Raw genomic sequence first — 23567 nt, 5'->3', positions numbered from 1 at the left:
CACACTTCAGTAAACTCCAAATTAATTACATTGATGGTACATGAATACCGAAAGAAAGTGAGTGTAATTAATGCTACTTCAGCAAACATCAGAGGAAATATTAGTGATTTCCAGTTGATGATAATGCTAATGTGTTATATATAAGTATTTTATTAGATGTGGTATAATACTGTCTCTTGCATTGCCTGTGTAATGTGCCAGTTTATTAACTTAAATGTATTTTTATTGGCAATTTAAGATTATATCAGCATGCAAATTTATTTTAATATCATCTTAATTATGTGTATTTCATTAGGGGGACAGTTTAGGTGTAAGGACAGATAAATCCGAACTGGAACAGGAATGGGTTATGAAGATATCTTCTAGGGCTTATCGTGCAGCGTTGAGCTGATGTTATCTCAACACTATCTGTAATTCAGTGAGTGACACTTACACGAAAATATCCCATTAATGGTATTATGCTTTCTATTGTTTACAATCTGAGCTGTAATGCATTCCACCCTGCCTATTGTAGAGGACTGTAAGAGCAGCCACTGTAAAATGAGCTGTCGGCATCCAGAATGCAGTTTCTCACCCAGAAACAATGTAATAAGAAATATAATTAGATTCTCTGATTAGCAGAACACAGTGAAGTTATATAAGGTGTTTTCGAATTTTCTTGCAGATGTTAGCACTTTATAAATTTGCATAGGAATCTTATTTCAAGCACCAAGACTGACTTTCAAGCAAGAGTAAGCAGGGTATAGTTAACCACTGAAGCAGAAATCTAGAGTCAATGAGTAATTATTAAGAGCTTTCCACAATATTAGCTGTTTCAGTTGCTGCAGTGATGGAATAGTCCATTAGATATTTCTGTTTCTGGCAACTCCTGAGAATTGATTCTGATACAAAACGACGAGCCATTTTGATCAATACTGTAATTACTCTTATTGATGGATTGTTTTACAATGATAGTCATCATTGCAATATGTCTGCTCAGGAGGCATCAAGACTGTCCGCTGCATGCAGTAATGCACCACAAATATCTGATTCAAATCAACACACTATTGAGACTGGGCTGACAAGCGTGAAATTAATTGTTCCACTTCATGTAAGACCTGCATTCTTCTTTTGAGAGAGTAATTTGTTGCTGTGTGTAGCCTGGGAACAGTATGGCCTCAGTGCCGTGTTAGGTGTGGCTTTTTTGGTCTTTGTCTTTTCCCCACAAGATTGGGGATTTCACCCTTTTAAGCATAAGCAAAGGAATTAATAGAATCATGGAATCATCAGGTTGGAAAAGATCTCTTGGAGCATTGAGTCCAACCATTCCTATCTGCCACTAAACCATGTCCCTGAGCATCTTGTCTACCTATCTTTTAAACACCTCCAGGGATGGAGACTTAACCACCTCCCTAGGCAGCCTCTGCCAGTGCCCAATGACCCTTTAAGTGAAAAGCTTTTTCTGATACCCAGTCTCAACCTCCCCTGGTGCAGCTTGAGGCCATTGCCCCTTGTCCTGTCCCCACAACTCAAGGGTTCTAACAAAAATCATAACCTTTTGGATTTTTGAGGAAGGAACTGCTTGTCTTGGTAAGAGAAAAATAGACTTTATGATCAAAGCTATTGAAAGGTTTCAATGTACCAGAGTAACACTGATGCAAGAAAATCCCAAATCCCTGTGTGTGAAAGTATAGCAGAGTTGGGATGATGCTTCGAAGCTGAAATGTTGCATCACTGCCAGGTTTGTGGGTTTTGGTGGGTTTTGTCTGTTATGTTTATTTAACGGGTGTTATCTTTAAATTGCCTTGGTGCAAAAATAGGGACTACATGCAGTGAAACAAAATATTCAGAAACATAAATATTGAGGTACTGTGCCATACCACAATGATCTGTTGATGTCCTGTTCTCTCATTGGCACACGAGATGAACAGTCTTTTTAAATACAGCTCATCAAGTTGACCTGAGCGTGTGTGTTGTCATGATAATTTCAGTGCTTTAAAGATAGGTAAGGTGGTGGTGGTGGTGAGGATATGCTTCTGAAGTGATTGGTTCATAAGGTTTTGCTGTGACTGTGTGGCTTTCTTATGGTCTTCCTTGGAATATTCCAGTGATGGAACACGAGCGAGTTTTTAGTGTACTCTAAGCAGGTGCACAGATGGTTTCTTTTTCATGAATATCACTTAACAGACAAATTTTGCTTCTTGCCTGACAAAAGCTCTTGAAGGGCTTGAGCTGTACTCTGACAGCTTTTATCATACTGATCCCATGAGGCCTCTTCTTCCTAATCTTTCCAAGTGTTCCACGTAGAATTAAGAAGTGTCACACCCTGGAAAAAGTGGTTTGGTTAAATCAACTTCCCTATGTGGGAAGAAAAAAATTATTTTAAGCTGTATGAAATAACTGCAACAAAATCCATATCTCTTCTGAAACAGTTGCCTCAGAATTTGTCATGTGTTAATTCAAAGGACTTATTGTTCGTTTAGTTGTTTGGATTTTGGTTGCTTTCTGCCTGAACCAGTTTAAGTTTATACTGCCACCTGAAATTTAAATTGCATTTCCTGGATGTAGGCATGAATCACAAACAAGTGAATTGAGCCCAGGGTCAATTGTTGTTCAGCTCTTGCAAATACAAAACAAACTTTCAGGGATATTTTGTTTTGCACCCTTTTTCTCACATAGCTGTGCTGCGGCACACAGCAGAGATCGTAGTCCTTCAATTGTATCCTGAGGCAAAACTTTTAGAATTCAATCAATTTTTGTTTTGATAGCGAATTCTAGGTGTATATATTTATCAAAAATAATATTTTCTCCTAAAGAAGTGCACACAAATTAATTAACTGCTGTTGGGCTTCTATGAATTTAAAAAAGAAAACACAAAGACAAACCGCACACCCTCCCCGCAAACACCCAACTGTTTCTTTTTTTCAAGCTCATTAATTTATGTTTAGGTTTGACTGGTTCCTTGAAATTGTTTTTTGCAACGGACTCGCTGAAATCTAACATTTGTCTTTAATTCATCCCTAGGCTAAATGCACAGCAAAGCTCTTTCCTGAAGATAGATTATGCCAGGGCAACAAAAAATATATCAGACTGTTCTCTTGGTCAGAAACTCAAGGAACAGGGACTTGCTGACTTTCCAAAATATAACTGATATTTTATTGATCTGTCTACTTCTTAATTACCATAATGCTGTCTGCTTTATTGCCATTATGGTATGTGAGCTGTGATCACTGAATTTTTTTATCTATGGTATCAAATATAATACCCTCTCAGTCACTTACAGTTCTAAGATTGCTTCTACATGTATTGATTTTTTAGGTTGTTTTATTAAATTTTAAGGTAAATAAATTCAAAAGCTTGCTTGCTTGATAAATGTCTTACAACTCTAGTTTCTTGTAGGAAAGAAATATCAGTTACGTAAAGCAGAAAAAGAAAATCGGAGCACATGGTTTTCCTTTGGAGATCAAAGGAGGAGGGGTCGCAAGGCAGAATAATAGGTGTGCAGCACCAAGTATGCTGAAGTGCATTGTTGTTGCCCCAAAGATAGAGATAGCAGTTATTTATCTTCAGTCTGTAGAGGTTCACTTGAGAAATCTGTTTCAGAATAGGAAAACACTTTTTCTAAAAAACAAACCACATCCCTGCACTTGTATGCTAGTTTTCAGAAGCTTCTCTCTGCATTTGTGCATTAATCCTGGCTAATACAAATTGCAGGCACATATGATGCATTGCATGATTAAATGTGGATCAAAATTGTTGTAAAAGATGTTATAAAAGTGGATCAAAATTGTGCTTTTATTCCCTTCACTCAGCTGTCATAAATCTCTCTTTCACAGGTACTGGTTATTCATCTGACATGGCCACAAAATACCTGCTGTCAGCTGAGAATTGCCTGTCTGCCTAAAGCTTACTGTTTAAGTAGGAAACAGTGGGTCTTTTTCTTTCTCTATACCTCTGTTCTTGGAGCGTTTTTGGAATAAAGCTTGAAACGACTTAATTTTGAAAATCAGACAAGCTGGAGCACTTGCTGAAGTCATGGAGCACTGCAAAATCTAAGGGACACCAGTTCTGCTGACACTAGGTCTCCCTACCTTAGGGATTTGTTTTGCTCCCTGTTTTGTTCTAGGACTTTATTTTTGGGTTATCTGAGCAACCAGCTTGTTCTCTGAAAGATGAATTGTGGGGCAGTAGTTTGTGGGATCCCATCTAGGAGTGTGTACCATGCCCTCTGCTTAGGAGGTTGTTAAAGGTGTCACAGCAGGTTGTGCGTGTTCACATGTTCCCATATAATCAAAGGCATTCAGGACATGTCCTCAGCTTTATGCTAGAAAACTCCTGTGTTGTTGTTGTTTTTTTTTTTTTTTAACTTGAGTCAGAGCTAGTAGATAGTAATAACATGTTGGGAGCAAAGGAGTCGAGCAGTTGTGGCACAAAGGGACTTCGCAGCTCCTTAGAAACTGGTCTAGAGGTGAGAGCTCCTCACCTTGGTCTTGCTCATCAAGACAGTGGGGACAGAGCCATCCTGCCACCATGTGTTCCCACCATCAGACCTGCTCGGATTGCTGTCAGCGCTTCCTTTGGATGCAAGACAGACCCATGCAGGTAGAACAGCCACCGAGGCAGCCAGAGCTGCAGTTACGGTGCCAGCCCCATCAGCAGCTGTGGAAGTCTGAATAGAATAAAAAAGTCATGTGCTGTATCACGAGACTGATTTTTTTTTCTCCTAATCCAGTTTACCATTGAATATGCCTGGATTCAATTGGATATTGTATGTATAGCTGAAGGTAGTGTGTGCAGCCCACTGTTCTGCTCTGCATACGTTGAAAATTATTACTTCTTCCACGCACTTGGTATCAGAGCTGAAAATAATAGTGCAGCAAGTTCTAGTGTAGTAATATATTTTGAATCTGTAGTTTTAAAAATGGTCCAAAACAGAGCCTTCACCATTTCTCCTTTTTTGGAGTGGAAAATGTGGAGACTTAGTGAATGATATGGACAATTTAGACTGGAAACTTGAGGAAATATTTAAACAAACTATATGTGGATATGAATGTGGTTGTTATGTTTTGACAAGCAGCCATCGTGTCTATGCAGGAACTTGTTTCCAACAAAATTTCAGTGGCAGATTTATTGAGCTGGCATGGTTGCCAAATTGTCAAGGTAAAATGCAGTCACTTTGGGTCTGGATCAATACTCCGTATAGTAAATACAGATGAGCGTCTGTATGCAGATGACTGAATTTTTGAGCTAGAATTTTTTGAATCTGTGTATTCAGTGGTTTTGTGGGGAGAGGACCGGTTTGGTGTGCTTTCAGACCTGCAGTCCTCAAACAAAATTGTCAGTGGGGTGTTGGAGCTGCTGTAGGGATGAGAAGTACGGTATCAGTTCCTGGAAAAGACTGCATTCTTTACTAGTGATTCGTAGATGTTGGGTGAGCTCTTAAAACAGTGATAAAACTGATTATGTTTTGGTTAACTATAACACAAATGCAAAATACATAATGCAGAGAGGAATTCTTGCAGGGCTTTATTTTTAGATAAATAGTTATTTAATAAATGACAATGGTCACGTCAAGGTACCGTTCAGTTCACCTTCAGTCTTAGCAGAAATATTGAATTGTCCTTTGCTTGTATGATGTTACAGGATAATTGTATTGAAACCTCTCACATTTTGCATGAGTTAGAGTAGGTAAAAACTTGAGGTTGTGTAGATAAAATATCAAATAATCCTATTATCCCTCTGTAAAGTGCTATAAAGTACTGCTTTGCTGCAGGTTTTGGGACTCCACGTTAGGCAACTCACAGCTTTTATTTACTTTTAGTAGTATTTTGCTTTCTGTATTGCATTGCATATATACTGTATATGAGTATGATTCTTGCTGCTGCTTGAATTATAGATTCTTATATTTCATACTACTTTTACAGTGGTTTGGAATATTTATTTCATACACTCTATATACGCTTTTAAATTTAAGATATCAGACTGGCAGTTCCTACTCCTGTGAGGATTATTTGCACAGGTTGGAGCTGCACTGATGTCAGTTTGATCAAGTGGGTGAAGGAGAGTTTGCAAGAACGTATCATATGTTGTATGCAAATTTTTTTTTGAGTTTAAAATGATTGAGAACACTTGTGTGTAATGCATAAAGCAATAAAATTCCCTCCAGCTTTATGGAGGAAAAAAAATCAAAACAAACCCCCCAAAAGATTTACCCACTTCTACCTGAGAAATGTTTTTAAGCTAATTAATTTTTCTCTGTTTCTTCCCCTCTCCCTCCATGTTAACGTTATGAAACTGGTTAGTGAAGTAATGTCTTCTTTCAAACTGTTTTAATAACATTAGTTTTACCTTTGTGCTTCATTGTCACAGAGGTTTTAACCAATGGTTAATAAAGAAGTTTGATCTGTTGACATTTTGGGTTGTTCAGGTTGAATGCATGAATCTCTTGTCCTCATTTAAGCTGAAAGAGGGAATAATTAGATTACATGTTAGGAAGAAATGTTTTCCTGTGAGGGCACTGAGGTGCTGGCCCAGGTTGCCCAGAGAAGCCGTGGCTACCTGGAGGTGTTCAAGGCCAGGTTGGATGGGGCTTTGAGCAACCTGACTGAGTGGGAGGTGACCCTGCCCATGGCAAGGGGTTGGAACTGAATGGGTTTTAAGGTCCCTTCCAACCCAAACCACTCTTTGATTCTCTGATTCATTTGGTTTATTTTTCTTTTTCCCGTCATTTCCAAGGAACTGAGTATAGCTGGATATTTTGTGTTTCTGAGTGGGGACTTTTAGGAGAAGCAAATAGTTTGTGTGGAACTCTTTGTATTATTTTTGTACTAGAGAAATCTGAGATACAAGAAACTTGCTTATGCAGTTTGATTTTTGTTGTTTCTCCATCGGGATGGATTGCACACTCTGCTTCGGAAGAAAAGAAATGATGGTTTATGTAAGTACATAATAGTCCAGAGGTAATGAATGAGGGCCGCTTTGTGCAAATGAAATTCAGGCAACTATAATGTATAGAATAAATAGTGACAACTGTGAATTATAGACCCGTAATTCCACTGATGAGTTCTGCTGATGACAGAAACTTCAAACGCAAAGCTCGGGTGGCTTGTGATACTCCATCACTTCACTCCAGAAGAAGGATTAATTCTAAATCAAACTCTATAATTCCAAATTCATATGACTTCTTTTTGTTGCTCAAGACGTGAACCTCCCCTCCTTTTGTGTTTTAAATAGTGTCTGTCTCTATATCTTCCTATCTTATGGCACTATGAGCATGCTCATATTCATTCTCTTTTCTTTTTCTTGCAAGCTTATCGATAGGAGCAGTATTAGCCTTTGCTTTTGAACTACTGCAAACTAACATCTAACCTAGAGTTCAAATCTTTTCAGTATTTTTTTGTCTTAAATATCCAAAGTATGAGTGCTCGTTAGTCACTTTAAATTCTTTGGCGTTGTGCTTGATAAAAGCTTTTAGATTGGTATGTGAATAGTTTTATACAATCTACGTAGAGAAGTGTTTTGTGATTCTAACTGCAATTATTTGAGCCTCTATTTCTTGTGGAGTTGTGTGGTTTCCAATTAAGTAGGAGTTGGAAAATATTTTTATGCAATGCATTTTTTAGAGTTCTTAGGGGACAGGTAGGGCAATAAAACCAGGGCGTTTATACTGAAAGCTGTGGTTTTTATTTTTGGGTGATATAAGGTCCTTGCGGTGCTTCATGATAGATATTTACCATATGCTCAAGAAGCGAATAACTGTTTTTACAAATTCAGTAATAGATTATGTGCATAAACATTTCATGGTAGATAAACACACAGAGAGTTTATGTTTGAATGTATTGCAGTACTTCAGAATGTCAGGTATTTTGTGCTCTTGCCACGTAAGAAGCGTTGCTTCTTAGTCTGGGTCCATCTTCCTTGCATATGAATTACACGAGGTATGTTTTGCCCCATCAGTTTCAAACTCAAAAGTCTGTACTCTCTTCATTTTTTAAACACAAATACATATGAAGCCCTCAGTATACAGTAATATATTATCAACCACAAATATTTATTTGGCTTTTGACTTTTTACGTTAAATTTGAAGTTAACTAGCTAGGCTTTTTTTAGCAATCAATGCAATAAGCCTTTGCCTTTTATGCAGATACTGCAGATATTGCTGGAATGCTAATATTATTGACTGCTTTATTACTGTAGTTCCTAGAATATTTGGTGTTTGGGACTACACCATGCAAACTGAGTCTGATGCCAAATCTTCAGAATGAAAACTAATTTTCAGACCTGAAACAAATTATACTTGGGGACAGACTATGGGGGGGGGCTTTTCACAGACTTTTTCTACCTAATTTGTGAGACTAAGCCTAACAGCAAGGTGAAGCTGACTATGGAAATATTATCCTTGTTTAATACCTTGAACAGAAGGGCTAAGGAATTAAGTGGCTAATTCGAAGTTATGCAAAACGCTGTGGCAGAGCTGGAACCAGAGCTATTTCAAGTCCAAGGTTAATATCTAACCACCAGACCATTCTTCCTCAAAGAATACAGCCTTCATTATAACCCCAAATTTCCCTTGCGCTGCTTTTACTACAAACCCCGAATCCCTTTGACTTCAATTTTCCATACTTGCTCCCAAATAGCAGGGAAGTTAAAAGCTGCTTCTGTGAAGTCTATTTGACAACTATGAAGTTGCATTTATTGATAGAATAACTGTTTTTTTCAAAATGTCTTTAAGTTTAAATAGTAAAAATAGTCTCTGAGATTTTTTTCTCTGTTCCTTAGTATTATAGGTAATTTTATTATTCTCTGTAGACATTATCTGAAACAAGGTAGATCACATTTATCTCAACAATACTTGAACTACAAAGCATGGTTTTGATACGTTTATTCTCTCTCAATATATATGTAAAACGTAAAATAAAAGCTGAATTCTGAAGAAATTGTTTATAGCATGACAGTTCAACATTCTAAAATGTAAAGCCTCTGTCAAGGGGCAGTTGTCATCAGACTAATTTGTGTTGTAGTTCAATTTTAAAGAGTTATCATATACAAGACAAAAAGAAAATGAAGCATGAGTATATGGTGCCTGCCTAGAAGGTGTTTTATTGTAGAGCAAAATGATAATTTCTTCAAATGCAGCTTGTGAAACAGAATCTGCAATAATATGAGATTACTTTGGCAATCCAGCCCTGGTAAAGGGTGACAAGCCAGGACCAGGAACTGGAAGAACAATAAGTAATCAGGAGTGTGAACACGCTTACTAAAAATTATAGGGAGAGAAATAGAAATATTAAGTTTTAACTACTGTATACCTAATGTGAATGTTCTGGTTTGGGAAAAAGTGTCTTATATGTTGCAAAATATTTTCAAGGAAACTAAATTTTCAGATTCAGCATCAAAGATCTGGTTTGTTAAGATATCCTGCTGGGGTAGAAATAAATTTAACGCTACTTTGGGATATTTATTCATTCTTCTTCAGTTTGCTCTGCAATATATGCTAATACCTGGTCCTCTTAGTGTTTCAGGAGATCTTAAGTTCAAATGTCTTCAGAAGATCTCTGTAAATATTTTAGTGAATGAATGAATAATATATTTTAAATGTTTACACACCCCTTAAATATAAGGATATTGAAAAACAAGAGCAATTTCAGGATCAAACTATTCCTGCAAGGCACATTTAATTTGTTTTACAAATGAGGAAGTGAAGACACAGAAAAGTTAAAATTATTCTGTTAGAAGGCTGCTGCAGTGCTGCTAAGGTAGCTGTGGTGCTTAGATTTGTGTTCTCTCCACACATTTTCATTTAGGAAGTGCTTTTTTTTGACTCCGTGTACTGTGGGGAAGAAAAAAAAAAAAGGGTGACCTATTTATCCTTCCCTTTTGTTCATCATTTAGGCCAGGTTGGAATGGGGCCTTGGGCAGCCTGATGTAGTGGGATATGTCCATGCCCATCACATGGGGATTGGAACTGGATGGCCTTTAAGGTCCTGTCCAACCCAAACTATTCTATGATCTACAACCCTTCAATCCAACTCTAACTTAAACCAGAAGAAAAGGGAGCTATTATATCTTCACGGACAATATACAGAAGTTTGAGTCATGAAGTCGTGCACCCTTCCTGAATTTATTGATTCTTCCACGTGCTGTAAGTAGTTAACTGATATTATTTAGAAATTGGATTAGGGAAGAATTCCAAGGGAAGCCAAAGATGACCAGCTGATTATGACCTTGACTCTTGTTGTTATGAAATTTGCAAAATGTTTCTGCTTGTTAGTGAAATTATTATCTGGGAACAAAGACTTTTTTCTGGGCAGGATTATAGCCACTGCATACTAATTAATGGAACAAAGAGATGAGGATTACTGAAGCAATAACAGTAAAATATCCAGGAGCAATTGCATTGGGACATTATCTTCCTGTCAGCTGTGCTCTTATGTGCTTTGGCACTTCTCCTGTTGTCATCCCACAGCAACCAGAGGCTTTTATGAGGGTCTTATGGAAACGTGCCTTGTTCTGTCCTTATGGGTTTTAGCTTCCAGAGAGTAATCTTACACACGGGGTCAGCAGAACTGGATGGGGAAAATAAAATAATCTAATGCTGGTATTCTTAATGGGATGTTAATGTTTCACCGAAAGTGATAGAGGGTCGGTGCTTTCTTCAACCACCAATTGTAAAATAAACAGTTTATGGTAAAGTGAGTCACTCTTCAAAAATAGTGATAACTTGGGTGTCCTCAGTCTGATTTGGCAGGTGATCATACCAGAGTACAATTTCCTAGCTGTCAGGGTCATTGGAGAGTACTGAATCTGGTAGCTGATAGTTACTTTATATGGGAAAGCAGGAATACAGGGTAAAAGGTTACTTTGCTAGAAGCATTTTGTCACTTCTAATACTGAGCACCAGTGATTAGAAAGAGCACCTCCACCTTCTTCACCTTCTTCAGTTTTTGCTGTACTGTTTTCTGTACTAATGTTGTCCCCTTGGGGCTTCTGATGAATTTTTGTTTAGGGTATAGTATTTCGCACCTTGTGGCACAGAAGCTCTGATTTTTAGATAGTTATTTAAGCAAGCAGGACCATACAGTTTTCATTGATTTGAGAGTGAGCTTCCATCAACTGCACATCTCTTCTAAATCTACCACCAAAAACTCTTTCTTTGAAACAAGGATATAGAAGGGCTGGCATGTGACTGGAATATTTGCATGCTTATTGTGTGACTTTTTCTGTCAATACTGCATTTGAAAGCTGTAAAACTGACAGGAATCAAATTAACATTCTTTAATGTAAGCTGTTATTGCAAAATTATCTAATTTACTGCAATAAATGTTCCCTCTCTCTTAATGTATAATTTTATCTTTCTGACTTGCGAGGATCTACTGATGAAGTGATTGGCAGTATTCTTGTGGTTTGACTTTTAATCTCCAATTGAAACAGGAAAAATTTGAAGAAGGAGTCAAAAGCAAATTGCTGATTATGAACAGAGTGGGGTTTTTTTTGTTTTTTTTTTTTAATGGCTGGAAAACATTCCAATTTTAACTATGACATCTTTCAACGTAGGGCTGATGAAGGTGTTCTTGAGACATCTAGAGATGTAAGATGGCACCATCAGTACTTATAAAATGTAAATAATGCTCAGGAATCCTTACAGTCTCTGTAGATATGAATTAATGAAGTGTTGCATGCAGGCTTAGGCTGTTCCTGCAAAATACCTTTCTCCATTTGCAAAATCCCTTTAGATGAGTCTTGGTGTAGTTGATATGTAATCTGATCAGAATGCTTCTTAAGTGTTTGTATAGGGCCTTGTGGGAGAAACAATGTTCTGCTTGTGCGTTCTCAGTACCCCAGAGACTGAATACAACTGTAATACCTCTTTTCCTTGTTTGTGTTTGATGGCTATCGGTGACATGGGGTCTGGAAGGGCACCAGTGTCTCCTCATATGCATCTCAGTAGTTCTTGTACACCTGCAAGAGTAATGTGGAAGATGTGTTAAGCCAGAAGGATATGTGGTGAGCAGGTCTTGCAAACTAACCGAATCGAACTGGTTTACCTGTCCTTCCACTATAGTTGGGGGAAGGAGGAAGAGTGTTCTTTAGTTGGTGACAAGGAACCTTGGAGGTTAGTCCATCTCAGTCCCCTGACTTAAGAAAGTGTTTAGGAAGAGGAGTCCCTTGTGGTCAAATGTCTTGCCAAGAGGGTTACTATGTTGGCTCAGGTGCCCCTGAAACAGTAGAATGGCTCCAATCTGAGAGCATTTTCTACCTTGCTTGAAGTACTTCACTAAAGGCCACTTCAACTTTTTCCTGATGAACGCTCAGGATGTCTTGTGGCTGCAGTTGCTCTTGTGTCAATTTTGGACCTTTTTTGTGAAATAAAAATCCATAAGGTATCATGACTTTGGGACTAGTGTTGTTACTAAAAACAAATGGTTAAAAAGAAATTTTATTTTGGATGAATTAAAGGCAATCCTTTATGATGCCTGTTTAAAAAACTGCTGCTGAAAAGTAATCCTTATTTTGTGACTGAAACAAATTTGTTCTTTTCCTTGATGAAGCCCCAAAAGAATGGTTGAGTACAAAGTTGGTTTTATTATATTGTGCTATAAGATTTTCAATTACCACAACACTTCCCAACTTTTATACTGTAATAGGAACAGAGGCTGCTTCAGAGTTGGAAAGTTCTATGCAAGCATTGAAAGGTAATATAAAGTAAATTAATAGCTTTATTGAAACAGATCATGTTGTAGTAGTACAAGGTAGGTTTCTAGTGTAAAAAAAAGTGGAGGTAGTGCAACGTATGATTAAAAAGGGGCTTGCGAATTGTTTCCAGGGTAGGTTGGTGGTCTTGTGAAGCCTTAAAGATAACCCGTATCTTTTGCTAGTGGCTATTGTGCATTCAGGCACCTCAGGAACAAAGAAATGACAGAAATGGATGGCTTGGGCTTAACTAAGTAGGTGATGGTACAGATGAGGGCTGATAAGCTTAACACTTCATCTCTGTGCTGCCACTGTGCTTTGCAGGGAGATTAGAACTGTCTGACTGTGAGGAGGGCGAGCTCCACAAATTCACTCATACATGGCAGTTCTGTAATGAGGTGATACTTCATTCCTTAAACTACTGAACTAGAACTGCACAAACAGATGTTCGCCCCTGGCAGCCCCGTGTCTGCAGCACAGGCTCTGCGGCACCTCCAAATGCAAACACAATGCCCAGTTGCCACAGTTAGATTTTATTGTTGAACGTGTTATTTGTACATTCATAATAATAAGGGACAAATTGTTTCCTTGTGAAAGGAGGAAGCTTGCAAGTAAACGTTGGGTGATTTCATGGCAGGGGAGTTTGAGAATATAAAGCAATATAATTTTGGTAGGTTAACATGGCAAAAATCTGGTGTTGAAAATCATAGAATCATAGAATAACCAGGTTGGAAGAGACCCACAGGATCATGGAGTCCAACCATTCCTATCAAACACTAAACCATGTCCCTTAACATCTCGTCCACCCATGCCTTAAACCCCTCCAGGGAAGGTGACTCAACCACCTCCCTGGGCAGCCTGTTCCAGTGCCAAAATAAAGTGCATTCTCCCTTCAGTTATGTGCATTATGTTTTTTCACAGCAAAGCTACTTAGGAAAGCTCACAAGATGCAGATGTGACCCTACGTTATGAATATTTTACACAGTTGATGGTAAACAACCAAAGGTCAAGCTCAGTCTTAGAAGTTAGCTTTTTTTTTTGAGTTTCGTAACATGAATTTAGCAAAACTACATCAGGATGTATCAAGAGTCAGAAATGACCAGTGGGACCCTAATTCACACAGAGAAAGCTTTAAGTGCTGACTTGTTCTACCACTTCAATAGAACCCCTTGTGATTTTAACTGAAGTATATGTTAATTACATTGCTGTTTTAGAAGCTTGAATGCAGTTCACCAAGAAGGTCATTACTTTGGTGAGCAGAGAGGAATTCATCAATAGATTGACCAGCAGTAACCTGTGATTGAGGCGGCTTTGTTTGGTGTTATACAGTTTAGCAAAATTATGGTTGGTTTTTTTTTTTATTGAGCAAAGAAATAGTAGCAATCTGCTGATGGCAATTTGACCGTTATTGTGAAGAAATATTTAAAAAATGGAAACTTTAATTGAAATGCCTTTGAGAACGTACTGTTAATTGTAGCAATTTAAAGTTTATTTTGTGCAAAAGTAGTACTTAAAATAATTCGAACACAATGAATATTGCAGTTCTGTTCTTCAGAAAACAATGGCACTCTTGAAAGCCAGAGAACCAGGAGCTTTATCTTGTTTCCTCTCGTAGAGACTTGACTTGCTGGTCTAGGGCCAGTCCCTCAAAGTTACAGGCCCATCAAATCTTTCTTATTTACTAAGAAGGAGGAGCCTCCGTTAGGTGCTGATCACCTAAATCTGGTCTTTTTTTAACTGCAAAAGAAGACATTATTTAATTATCTAGTGATGTTGAGTCAAGTAAACTAATCCTTGACATAAGCAAATGTAACTTTTCAGTGCTGAGGCTTTTCCGTCATGGTATAATGAACCACATAAGGCTTAAAACATTTCTACACATACATATATTCCCTAGTAGAGTATTTGAGTTGCAGAATTGTGATTTTAGACATCGGCTGTTTATACTAATGAACTTCCCAACCCAAACAAGTTCTTTTATCGACGAAGCAAACTTTCAGATTGTACTCTAAAATATCAGCCAGTGTATGCATATGCTCCTAAAGCAGAAGCTGTTTTCTCTAGATGTGTGCAAATAAAGTAATATTTTTAAGTGCTATAAGCATATGAACGGAAAAAATACAGTAAGGAGATAACAGTATGTGTTCTTTATGTAATTAACAACTTTTATGTGATGGAAGTGTTCTACTAGCTTCCTCTCACATGTGAAGGGAGCACAAGTAAATTAATTACCGTTAGCCTGAAGGGGAGCACACCATATTCTTTACAACTTCATAGTATTGATTTGCCTATTATTCATGGCTTCTATTCTCTGCTATGCAGATTGATGCATCTTTAATTCATAGATACGTTATCGTTAATAGTGGTTTATTGACCAAGCAAAACAAAGCTGTTGGCGGGGCATTTCCTAGTGCAAAAGCTCTGTACTTTTTCTGATAAATGTAATCGGTTTTGCATACTATTATGGATTCTCAAGTTAGACGTTGTATTTCTATATACTATAGCAATTGATCTGTCGTGGTGTTATATGTAATATGCTTTATTTTTTTGGTAAGATGAACTCTGTTGGTACTGTAATGAATTTCTAAACTGCAAAAACCTTCTAGAACTTTGGGAAACAAACAAAAGCTGAATAAGCATGTCCGTGTGCTTATGATACAATTAACTGCACATAGATGCCTCTAAATAATAGGGGAATGTGCCCTATGCTTTAAACTGAGGTATATTTGGTTCAGATTTAATTTGTTAAAATTGGGCAAAATTTACTTAATTTTGCAAAATAACAGTAAACTGGTCATTTAAATGTTTCCAATCTGATCAAATAGTGACATGTAAGTACACAAAAATAATTCTGCCCAAGTCTGGTAGTCAGCTTATTTTCTTCTTTGATATTTTTTCTTTGTGAGAGGAAAAAAAAAAAAGCAAGACTAACACAAGTAGGAGACTATACACATTTCTAAGCAGAGGGTCTGAATTTGGTTACTTCTTGACTTACGTTTTGGTGAAGTCAATATCATTAGTAAGCTGTGTACACTTTATTAAAATGTCTGGTGTTTTCAGTTTCAGGGGAAAATAACAACAAAGCAAGGGTGTGATGTGATACAAAGGCTATTATTCTGTAGATAATTCATCCAACTTTCATTTAAAAAACAAAACCAACCCAAAATAAGAGCTATAAGCAGACCTCTGGCTGTTGTGTTGATGGGTTAGTTGTTTTTATGCACAGGGCTTTTTCTTAACGAGGCTTAAAGCTTAATCTCCTTAACTTTTAGAAGTATGAGAGGAAAAAAAAAATCCTGAAGGGGGAAAACATATCGGGAGCTAACAACATGCCAGTATTTCAGCTGTCAGTCTAAGAATATTTGCATTATAGCTGAATGGTCCAAACAGAAAAAGATCTGGACAGGCTCTAGTATACAGGGCATCAGATTATATCATATTACAGTCTTTCAAAGGCGGTTATTAAATTTTGGATTGAATGTGGTTTTGCAACTGAACTTTAACCCTTGGTTTTTGCATGTGTGTTTACCACTTTGGTTTATGAGGCTTTGAAAGAAAGGAATCACGACAAATGTATTGCACTACCTTGATATACAGAAACGATGGTTGTTCTATGCTGGTTCTTGTCAAGTTTTGCAAGTGATTGAGACTCACGCATGCAAGTGAAATGCATTAGCTTGCGTGGCAAAAACACAAACATGTTTCCACACTTCCAGACAGTGCCAAGCACTATGGTTTAATTTCCAAATAATTTTTTTCTTTTATGGTTAGCTTGCTGAATTCTTCTCAAAGCATCTGCACCCAGCCTGCACGCAGGTGGTCTGATTTTTCAGAGATGCTGAGCACCTACTGATGTTGCTGGCTTTGTGACTGGAGGAAGTTTAGACTTTTGAAAATAAAATAATTTTTCATGTTCAGCAATGAAGAATTGGAACCCTGCATTTAGGTGTCTGAGTGGAGATATTCGAATGTGTTACGATTTTTCTTGTTTTGAGTTCACTTTGACACATAGTGTTCAGATACCTGTTTAAAACTCTAAATCGATATAAATACTTTTATCAGGTGGATACAGAGAAGTGCAATGATGAGATATAACAGCAGAGATCAATGCCAAGTCCTTCACAATGACAAATGATGAAATAAAGCCCATTTAACAGTTAACGTTGAAGGTCCTACGTGGTGCAAAGGGTGAAGTTTTAGAAGTATTATCCAAGCAAATGAAAGGTATAGAGGACACTGCAAACTACAAGCAGAGTTTGTCTCCCAAAGAGATGAGATTTCATGTTTCTTTTTCTGAGGAACAACAGCTGTTAGCTATTCAAAATGAACAATGCTTTAAAATCTTGTCACCAGACACGGGCATTGCTAAGCAAAGGTTTGTCTTCAGAATGTACTTAACATTTTGTGTCTATACTCCTCTTTATCTGTAGTTTTCTTTGTTCCTTATTTTATTGCTCATTTAGGGGCAGCCATAGAAGGTGGGGAGAAGATTGTCTAGTTTTTCTGGGATGGAAAATAAGCATTGTCTAATAAAATCAAGTAGAACTACTGAAACCCAGAATGACAGCTAGGTGTAAGGCAGGCGTAGGTCTGCAGAAATGGAACAATGAGGAGGGAGAGACAGACACACAGTAATAAAAGGATGTGTAATGAGGGAAAAAACATTATGAAGCCTGATTGACAGAATTAGTTTGTGGATGTATCCTGTGGCCTTACAGCACAAAGCAAGCTGTCTCCTTTGGTTGTCCTTGGTTCTGGTAACCAGAAAGGCTTTCAGAGAAGACCAGTGCAGGCTGGTGTACAAAAGAAAATCTTGTATCTCCTACCAGCTGAGAAACTGGTGAAAATAGTAAGTTGTCAATTTCCCTATTTCTGAATCTTCAGTGATTTGGAATAACTATCCTGGATGGAAGGACTGCATTCTCACATTTCCTCAGACTTTTGTAAGGACCAGATTAGGTGTATATGTCTCCAATATACTTGCTTTCACTTGAAAATATAGTGATGAATTTGCCATGGATGGATGACCCTCTGGGTCATATTGTGTATTCTGTAGATTAATACTTATTGGGGTTTTTTGTTCATTGTTTAAAGCAGTTAATGTTAAATACTGTAGTGAGTTTTCAAGAGTATGAAGTACATTTTTATGGAAAAAAAAAGAGGCTCTAAGGCAGTTGCAGAATGTTGTTCTTTGGTTTAAATGAGGGTTTTATGTTCTTCTCTAAAAGAGAAGCCAAGTCACGTATAATTAGATAGTTTCTGTAAAATATATTTAAGGCAGATTTTAATACTCTTGGTAACTGTATCTTAAAACACCCATGCTGGCCTGTGAAGATGCTTCACATGTCAAAAAGTATTTACAAGACTGTAATTAACTTTTTCGACCATCTTCAATATGATTGAGTTTGCAGTCGTTAAAGATGGTGAGCAGGCACTCTCTTGCAAGAGTCTGAAGCCCTCTGGCCTCTTCCACTGGATGCTGGAGACAGCAGCAAGGCAAACCTTCTCTAATGTTTTTTGTTAGTCTGGTTAGCCCTTGACTCAAAACAACTGTATTTAAGGGAAAGAGAGGATTGTATTCCTGACCTCTGTTCGACTGCTTTGAATCATTTGAATCAGATCTCCCTACTAGATTGTTATTTGGATCACTCATTTTTGGTGATAGTTGTTTAAGTGGAGACTTATTAACCCCTTCAAGTAAAATTTCAAATACTGAATTAGTCCTGGGGAGCAAGCTTTTGACTATCTTGGAGTGTGTTTTCTTATCTATTTATTTGAGAATATTATAGTTTACGCATCATCAACATGACTGCTGCTTACCAATTTTATTTGTGATGAGAAATACTATATAGTGTAGACTAGCTTCTATCTTTCCGTACTAGCTCAGCTGCTTTAACTGGGTGTATATTCAAGACAGTTCCTGCTATTGCTGTTTGTGCTCTACCTGTACATATCTAGCTGTGCAAATGTATGGGGAGATATCTTGGTGGATGCACTTCACGGGCATGGCAGAGGAATATTACTAAAGCAGGAATTGTGTTGTTTGGTTTTGATTATCATTCAGCTCAATGCTTTAATTCATCTGCTTTTGTAGTACTTGCGTGTAGCAATGAGGTAAAAATAGGTCAGAAGTAAATATCTTTGTGAAGATTAAATAGGTTGGGGGTATAATGCCCTCGCAATTACTGTAACGTACTTAGATTATGTGTGAATTATTTTGCAAGGAAAGCAGTAACTATGCTTGTCAAGTCTGCTGATGATAACAAATTTCATAGGATAGCTGATCCTAGCTATAATATACAGCTTTGAGTAGCTAATCACATTACTATAATATGCAAAAAATATTTCAATATTTTGTATTTCAGAGTGTATTTTGAGGTAACCAAATGGGAGTTTGAAGCCACAGGAGTTTCTTAGACACCAGTGTCTGGCAAGAGTCAAATGTGACAGGCTAATGTAGAGCTCCTTGGAGTCATTTGATGAAGTGAATAAAAATTTCTCTGCAGGAAGAAGTGTGTGCCGTCACACTGGTCATTGCTGATGGATTTCATCAACACAAAGAGGTTCAGTAAAGGTTAATAGGAGTGTGTAATGTGGTGTAACACAAACTAGCAATTATCAAGGAGTTCTCTAATGTCAAGGTGAGGAGAAGTATGCCATTGTGACTCATCTTTCCATACAGATCAACCTGAACTTAGTTATTTGTGGTCTGTTGGGCAGGGCACTGGAAAAGTAACCAAGAGAGTGTGTTCTTTTTGTAGTTATGAAGTGTTGTGTGACATTAGGTGTTGTGACTGAGTTTATAACTTGATATCTTTCTATAAATTCTTTAGAGCTCGGAGTGAAGAATTAAATACTGACTGAAGTGAAATATTTTTGTTTATAAATGCTCACCAACCATCAATGACAAAATAAAACCATCTCTTAACGTTGCTTGTTTTGTTAAGACTTTTAAAGTTTGCTCAATTGAATACATTGTAGGGTAAGGAGGATCAAATAACGTGATAAAGGCAGCACTCCAGTTTAAAAAACCCACACCGCAATAGGGTCAGTGTGATAATGGGAAAATACAAAAGCTTTAAGGAGAGTTTCACAGACGAGCCTATCGGAGGAGTCCACCATCTGTATTTGAGATCTCTGCTGTGGTAGTGCCATCTGAATACCCTTCTGCTCAGTGGAAAAGCTCAGACTCCCACTCACATGCACATGTAATTCTGGAGGCTGCTTTTTATTTGGCTTCAAATTCAGGATTGTTTCAACAGTGCTTATATACTTAGCGACCTCTTGCTTCTGATGAGGCATTCAGGAGCTGTGCTGTACGTTTTTAAATCTTCTGCTGGGAATTGCTCTACCATCTTTCATTTTCAGAAGGGATGTATGCTAGTAAGAGCTCGAGCCACACAAAGTTTGAACTTTCACAGTTCATGTCCCATCAACTTTAACATGGAAATTGGTTTAAAATAATACTCTGTTATAAAATGCTGTGATAGATTTTCCAAATCAATAGCAATTTATACTTAGGGTTTTGATTAAAAAAACCCCTAACAGTCACGTGTCAGTGAGTGGAAAGCCCTGTTCTGTGCATAGTTCCTTTAAATTCAACCGAAATGTTAATGGTGTAAGGCAGCACCTAGTGTGACTACGCTGTCAGTTCGCTCCATGCAAATTATAGGTTTGGGGTTTTATAATTAAAAGAAACCAAACCTCAGGAAGTATAAAAGGGAGTAGGCACCCTGAATCAATGCCATTCATTTCAAATTTCATGCAGCAGTGTTAATGACTTATAAATAAAATATATTATCCAATGAGAAGAGCATAAAATAAAGAATGTGAGCTTTACTTTTAGACTGCAATGAGAAGTGGATTAGTGAAAGAAAACCAAATTTTTCTTGATGCATAAAAATGTGCTTTATTATAAATCTTCTGATATCTACGCTCTGAAAGAACTTAACCTAAAAATCCAAGGTTACTTTAGGTAGGAAAGTCAACATTGGTGAAGAAATCCATAGGTCTAGGGGTTAAGAGTTGACTAAGAATGTCAGTTTAAGACTGACATAGCTTTTGGCTCTGTAATTAAATAAAACACATTAAGAGCTGCAAATTGTATTAGCTGTAAGCTTTCTGCAGCACTGCAGACTCATTATTAACTTTGATTGTCAGGACATATCAAATATAGAATTAAAAGAGTTCCAATAAGCCAATTAAGTCATGTGGCACTTAAATGCTTCTGCACCAAAGGGAGTCACTGTTAGGACTTACATGGAAGAGAGGCTGAAGGAAGTTTCAACAGTTCCAGCAACACGTAGCACAACCTTTCAACTGGGCAAGATATTAATTGAAATGAAAAGTTGATGATTTAATCAAAAGTGTATGTTTTGGTAATTGCATTTTGCATTTAAGACATTGAAACTTGAACATCTGAAAATGGTTTTAGTCTGGGTGCACATGCATGTATATTAAATAAGTATGTGACAAAGCAACTCTCAAATAGCAACCCCCTTACGACTACGAATATGCCTCGGGCATTTATCAGTTCCTAATATGCGACACAAACCAAACATTACTTTTAAAGGATTATTACAATATTCCTGTTGATGCTGGTGATATTTACCGGCTCTGAGAATCATGGGGAGTGGAAATAGTTTTCATTAGAAATGGTTGCGCTGTTCTCCACATGAGGCGCCCACAGACTTGGTGTAAGATTGATACTAAGAACTGTTTACACACTTGTAAGTAACTCGAAGTGCTCTTATATACAGCATAAAAGCAATTGTCTTGGTTTTGTGAAGAGTTGATAGAAGTGGATACAACTAGGAATAGCAGAGCCAGGTATGCTTTTCATCTTCCTTGCGGTATCATGGAGGTACAATTTTGTAGATATGTTAAGGGTTCAGTAACAGGTAATAATTATTTCATCATGACTGTGTTTTAAATAGTTAACTAACAATAACTAACCTGAGAGCCATCACTAGAATACAGGCTCTAGTGGAATTACATGGGAAAGAGGAATGTTCTCAGTATTAAATGCATTTTTTGTATATTATATTCTTACAGGCTTCATTGTAACCACTGATAAAGAAAAAAGCATTGATATGCAGAAAATAGAGGATAAAAATTGTTTTGAATATATTTTTAGCGCTTAGTCAGTCTGAGAGCTATTCACACTGTGAAAAGGGACAATAAGGCAATGCTCATCCATATTGTATAAAGGATAATTTTATGCTTGCATTCAGATAAAGACTCAAGTCTGTGGTTTATTTAGGGGGTTCTTAGCATGGAAAGTTAACAGTGTCTAGAAAAGACTGCAGTAGAAGTATTCATAATGTAAGTATTATGTAAGGCTTGTGAAGTAGACCTCTATAGGAAGTTCAGCGGAGGAGTATTTGGGGTTGCTAAGGTGCAGTAAATTGCCAAGTATATCACTGTTTTGACATGATTTTTTCATGGGATATGTGGATTTTCTCCCACTTTTTTTTGGCTGTTGTTCAGTTGCAGGGAGGGGTAATTTAAATGTTGTGAAGGGGAACTATCATTGTCATACAGCACAGAAAATAAATATTTCTATTTTATTTCCTTAGTGGAGTTCTGATTCTAACCCACTTGTTCTATCCCCGTGACAGCGTTTTGGCACAAAGCAGCCTTCTGTCATGCAAATAAATATGAAATAAATGAAGAATGTCAGCAGAAATGTAATATGGAACTAATTATTAGTTGTCAAAATTTCAGGTGATTCACTGTGAGTAACTTTTCCCTAATTATTTTTTCATTACTTTTTTTTTTTTCCAGAAGTACAAAGAATATGAGAAAGATGTTGCAATAGAAGAAATTGATGGCCTTCAGCTTGTGAAAAAGTTAGCAAAGAATATGGAAGAAATGTTTCATAAAAAGTCTGAGGCTGTACGGGTAAGCAGCAGATCAATCTGCTATTTCATTCTATGGTGTAAAAATAAGTATATAATTTAGGCTTTGCTCTGAGGGCTGTACTAGCAATTGAAGGCACTGAAGTGGAATTGCTAAAGTGTTCTGAAGTATTTTAAGATCAGTGTTCAAGAGAATAGGTATAAATTGTTTATACCATCAACAGATAAACGCAAGAGGGTGTAGTGGTTTGGACTACTTGTTTCTCATGTGAGTTTGCAAATATCAGTTCTGTTCAGTAATACATAACTATGTATGGTTGTACATTAAAACATTTCAAAATATCAAACCAAAGCAGATTTAACTTTACTGCTCATTATTAAAAAGACAGTATTTCAGGGCATTTTCTGAGTTGAATAACTGTACTCTAGTTCAAATGTAGAATAAGATGCAGATACTTCAAATGAGACTAAATCCAAAATTCCTTTAATGGTGGTAGGTATATCACTGTAATGGAAACTTGTTAATGATCATTAAATAATGTTGATCTTTCTGTATATCTGCAGGTTTTCATGTTTTGGGTTTTTTTTTGGTGTGTGTTTATTTTATCCTCCATTCAGATCCTTTTGTAGTAGCCTTAGTGTCCTATTAGATTTACCATAAAAATAGTTCTGACTACTATGCTTTATTATACTGAATAGTTCCTTGTAACATCATGTCCTAAAGAATAACAGGTCTTCCTGTTGTAGTTTTCATTTTGCATTATTCTTTGCTATAAATTTCGGTGACTGCCTGTAACAGTAGTTCTGGTTCCATCACTTATATCAACAAACTAAGAATATTATGGTGATGCCATTCACCCCCAGCTGCTCTAATTCAACCCAGTCTGACTGCTCAATTGAGTTGAAGGTCTTTGTGTCTCAACTGGAGCTGAAGGCATCACCCAAGGACAGGGGTTCCATTTGTGTAACTCAAGATACAATTTTATCTTCAGCCTTTTATTATTTGTTATGGTGTAAAAGGGAAGAAGAAATTTGGCT

The 23567-nt window shown here is 37.1% G+C and overlaps 1 protein-coding gene across 6 annotated transcripts in view; it reads left to right on the top strand.

Moving 5' to 3' along the window:
• Nucleotides 1–23567, top strand: part of CACNA2D3 (calcium voltage-gated channel auxiliary subunit alpha2delta 3) — a 335791-nt gene that overhangs the window by 52565 nt on the left and 259659 nt on the right. For all 6 annotated transcript variants that reach the window (XR_011338221.1, XR_011338220.1, XM_069866081.1 and 3 more), the window contains exon 3: nucleotides 22456–22572. Coding sequence is in view for 4 of the 6 variants with exons in the window: in XM_069866081.1 (XP_069722182.1) it covers nucleotides 22456–22572 (117 nt within the window). In the remaining 2 variants the exon portion in view is untranslated. The remainder of the gene's footprint in view (nucleotides 1–22455; nucleotides 22573–23567) is intronic.

This window comes from Phaenicophaeus curvirostris, chromosome 11 (assembly GCF_032191515.1).
Source record: "Phaenicophaeus curvirostris isolate KB17595 chromosome 11, BPBGC_Pcur_1.0, whole genome shotgun sequence".
In the NCBI taxonomy this organism is placed as follows: Eukaryota; Metazoa; Chordata; class Aves; order Cuculiformes; family Cuculidae; genus Phaenicophaeus; species Phaenicophaeus curvirostris.
This window is presented reverse-complemented; position numbering and strand designations above follow the sequence as displayed.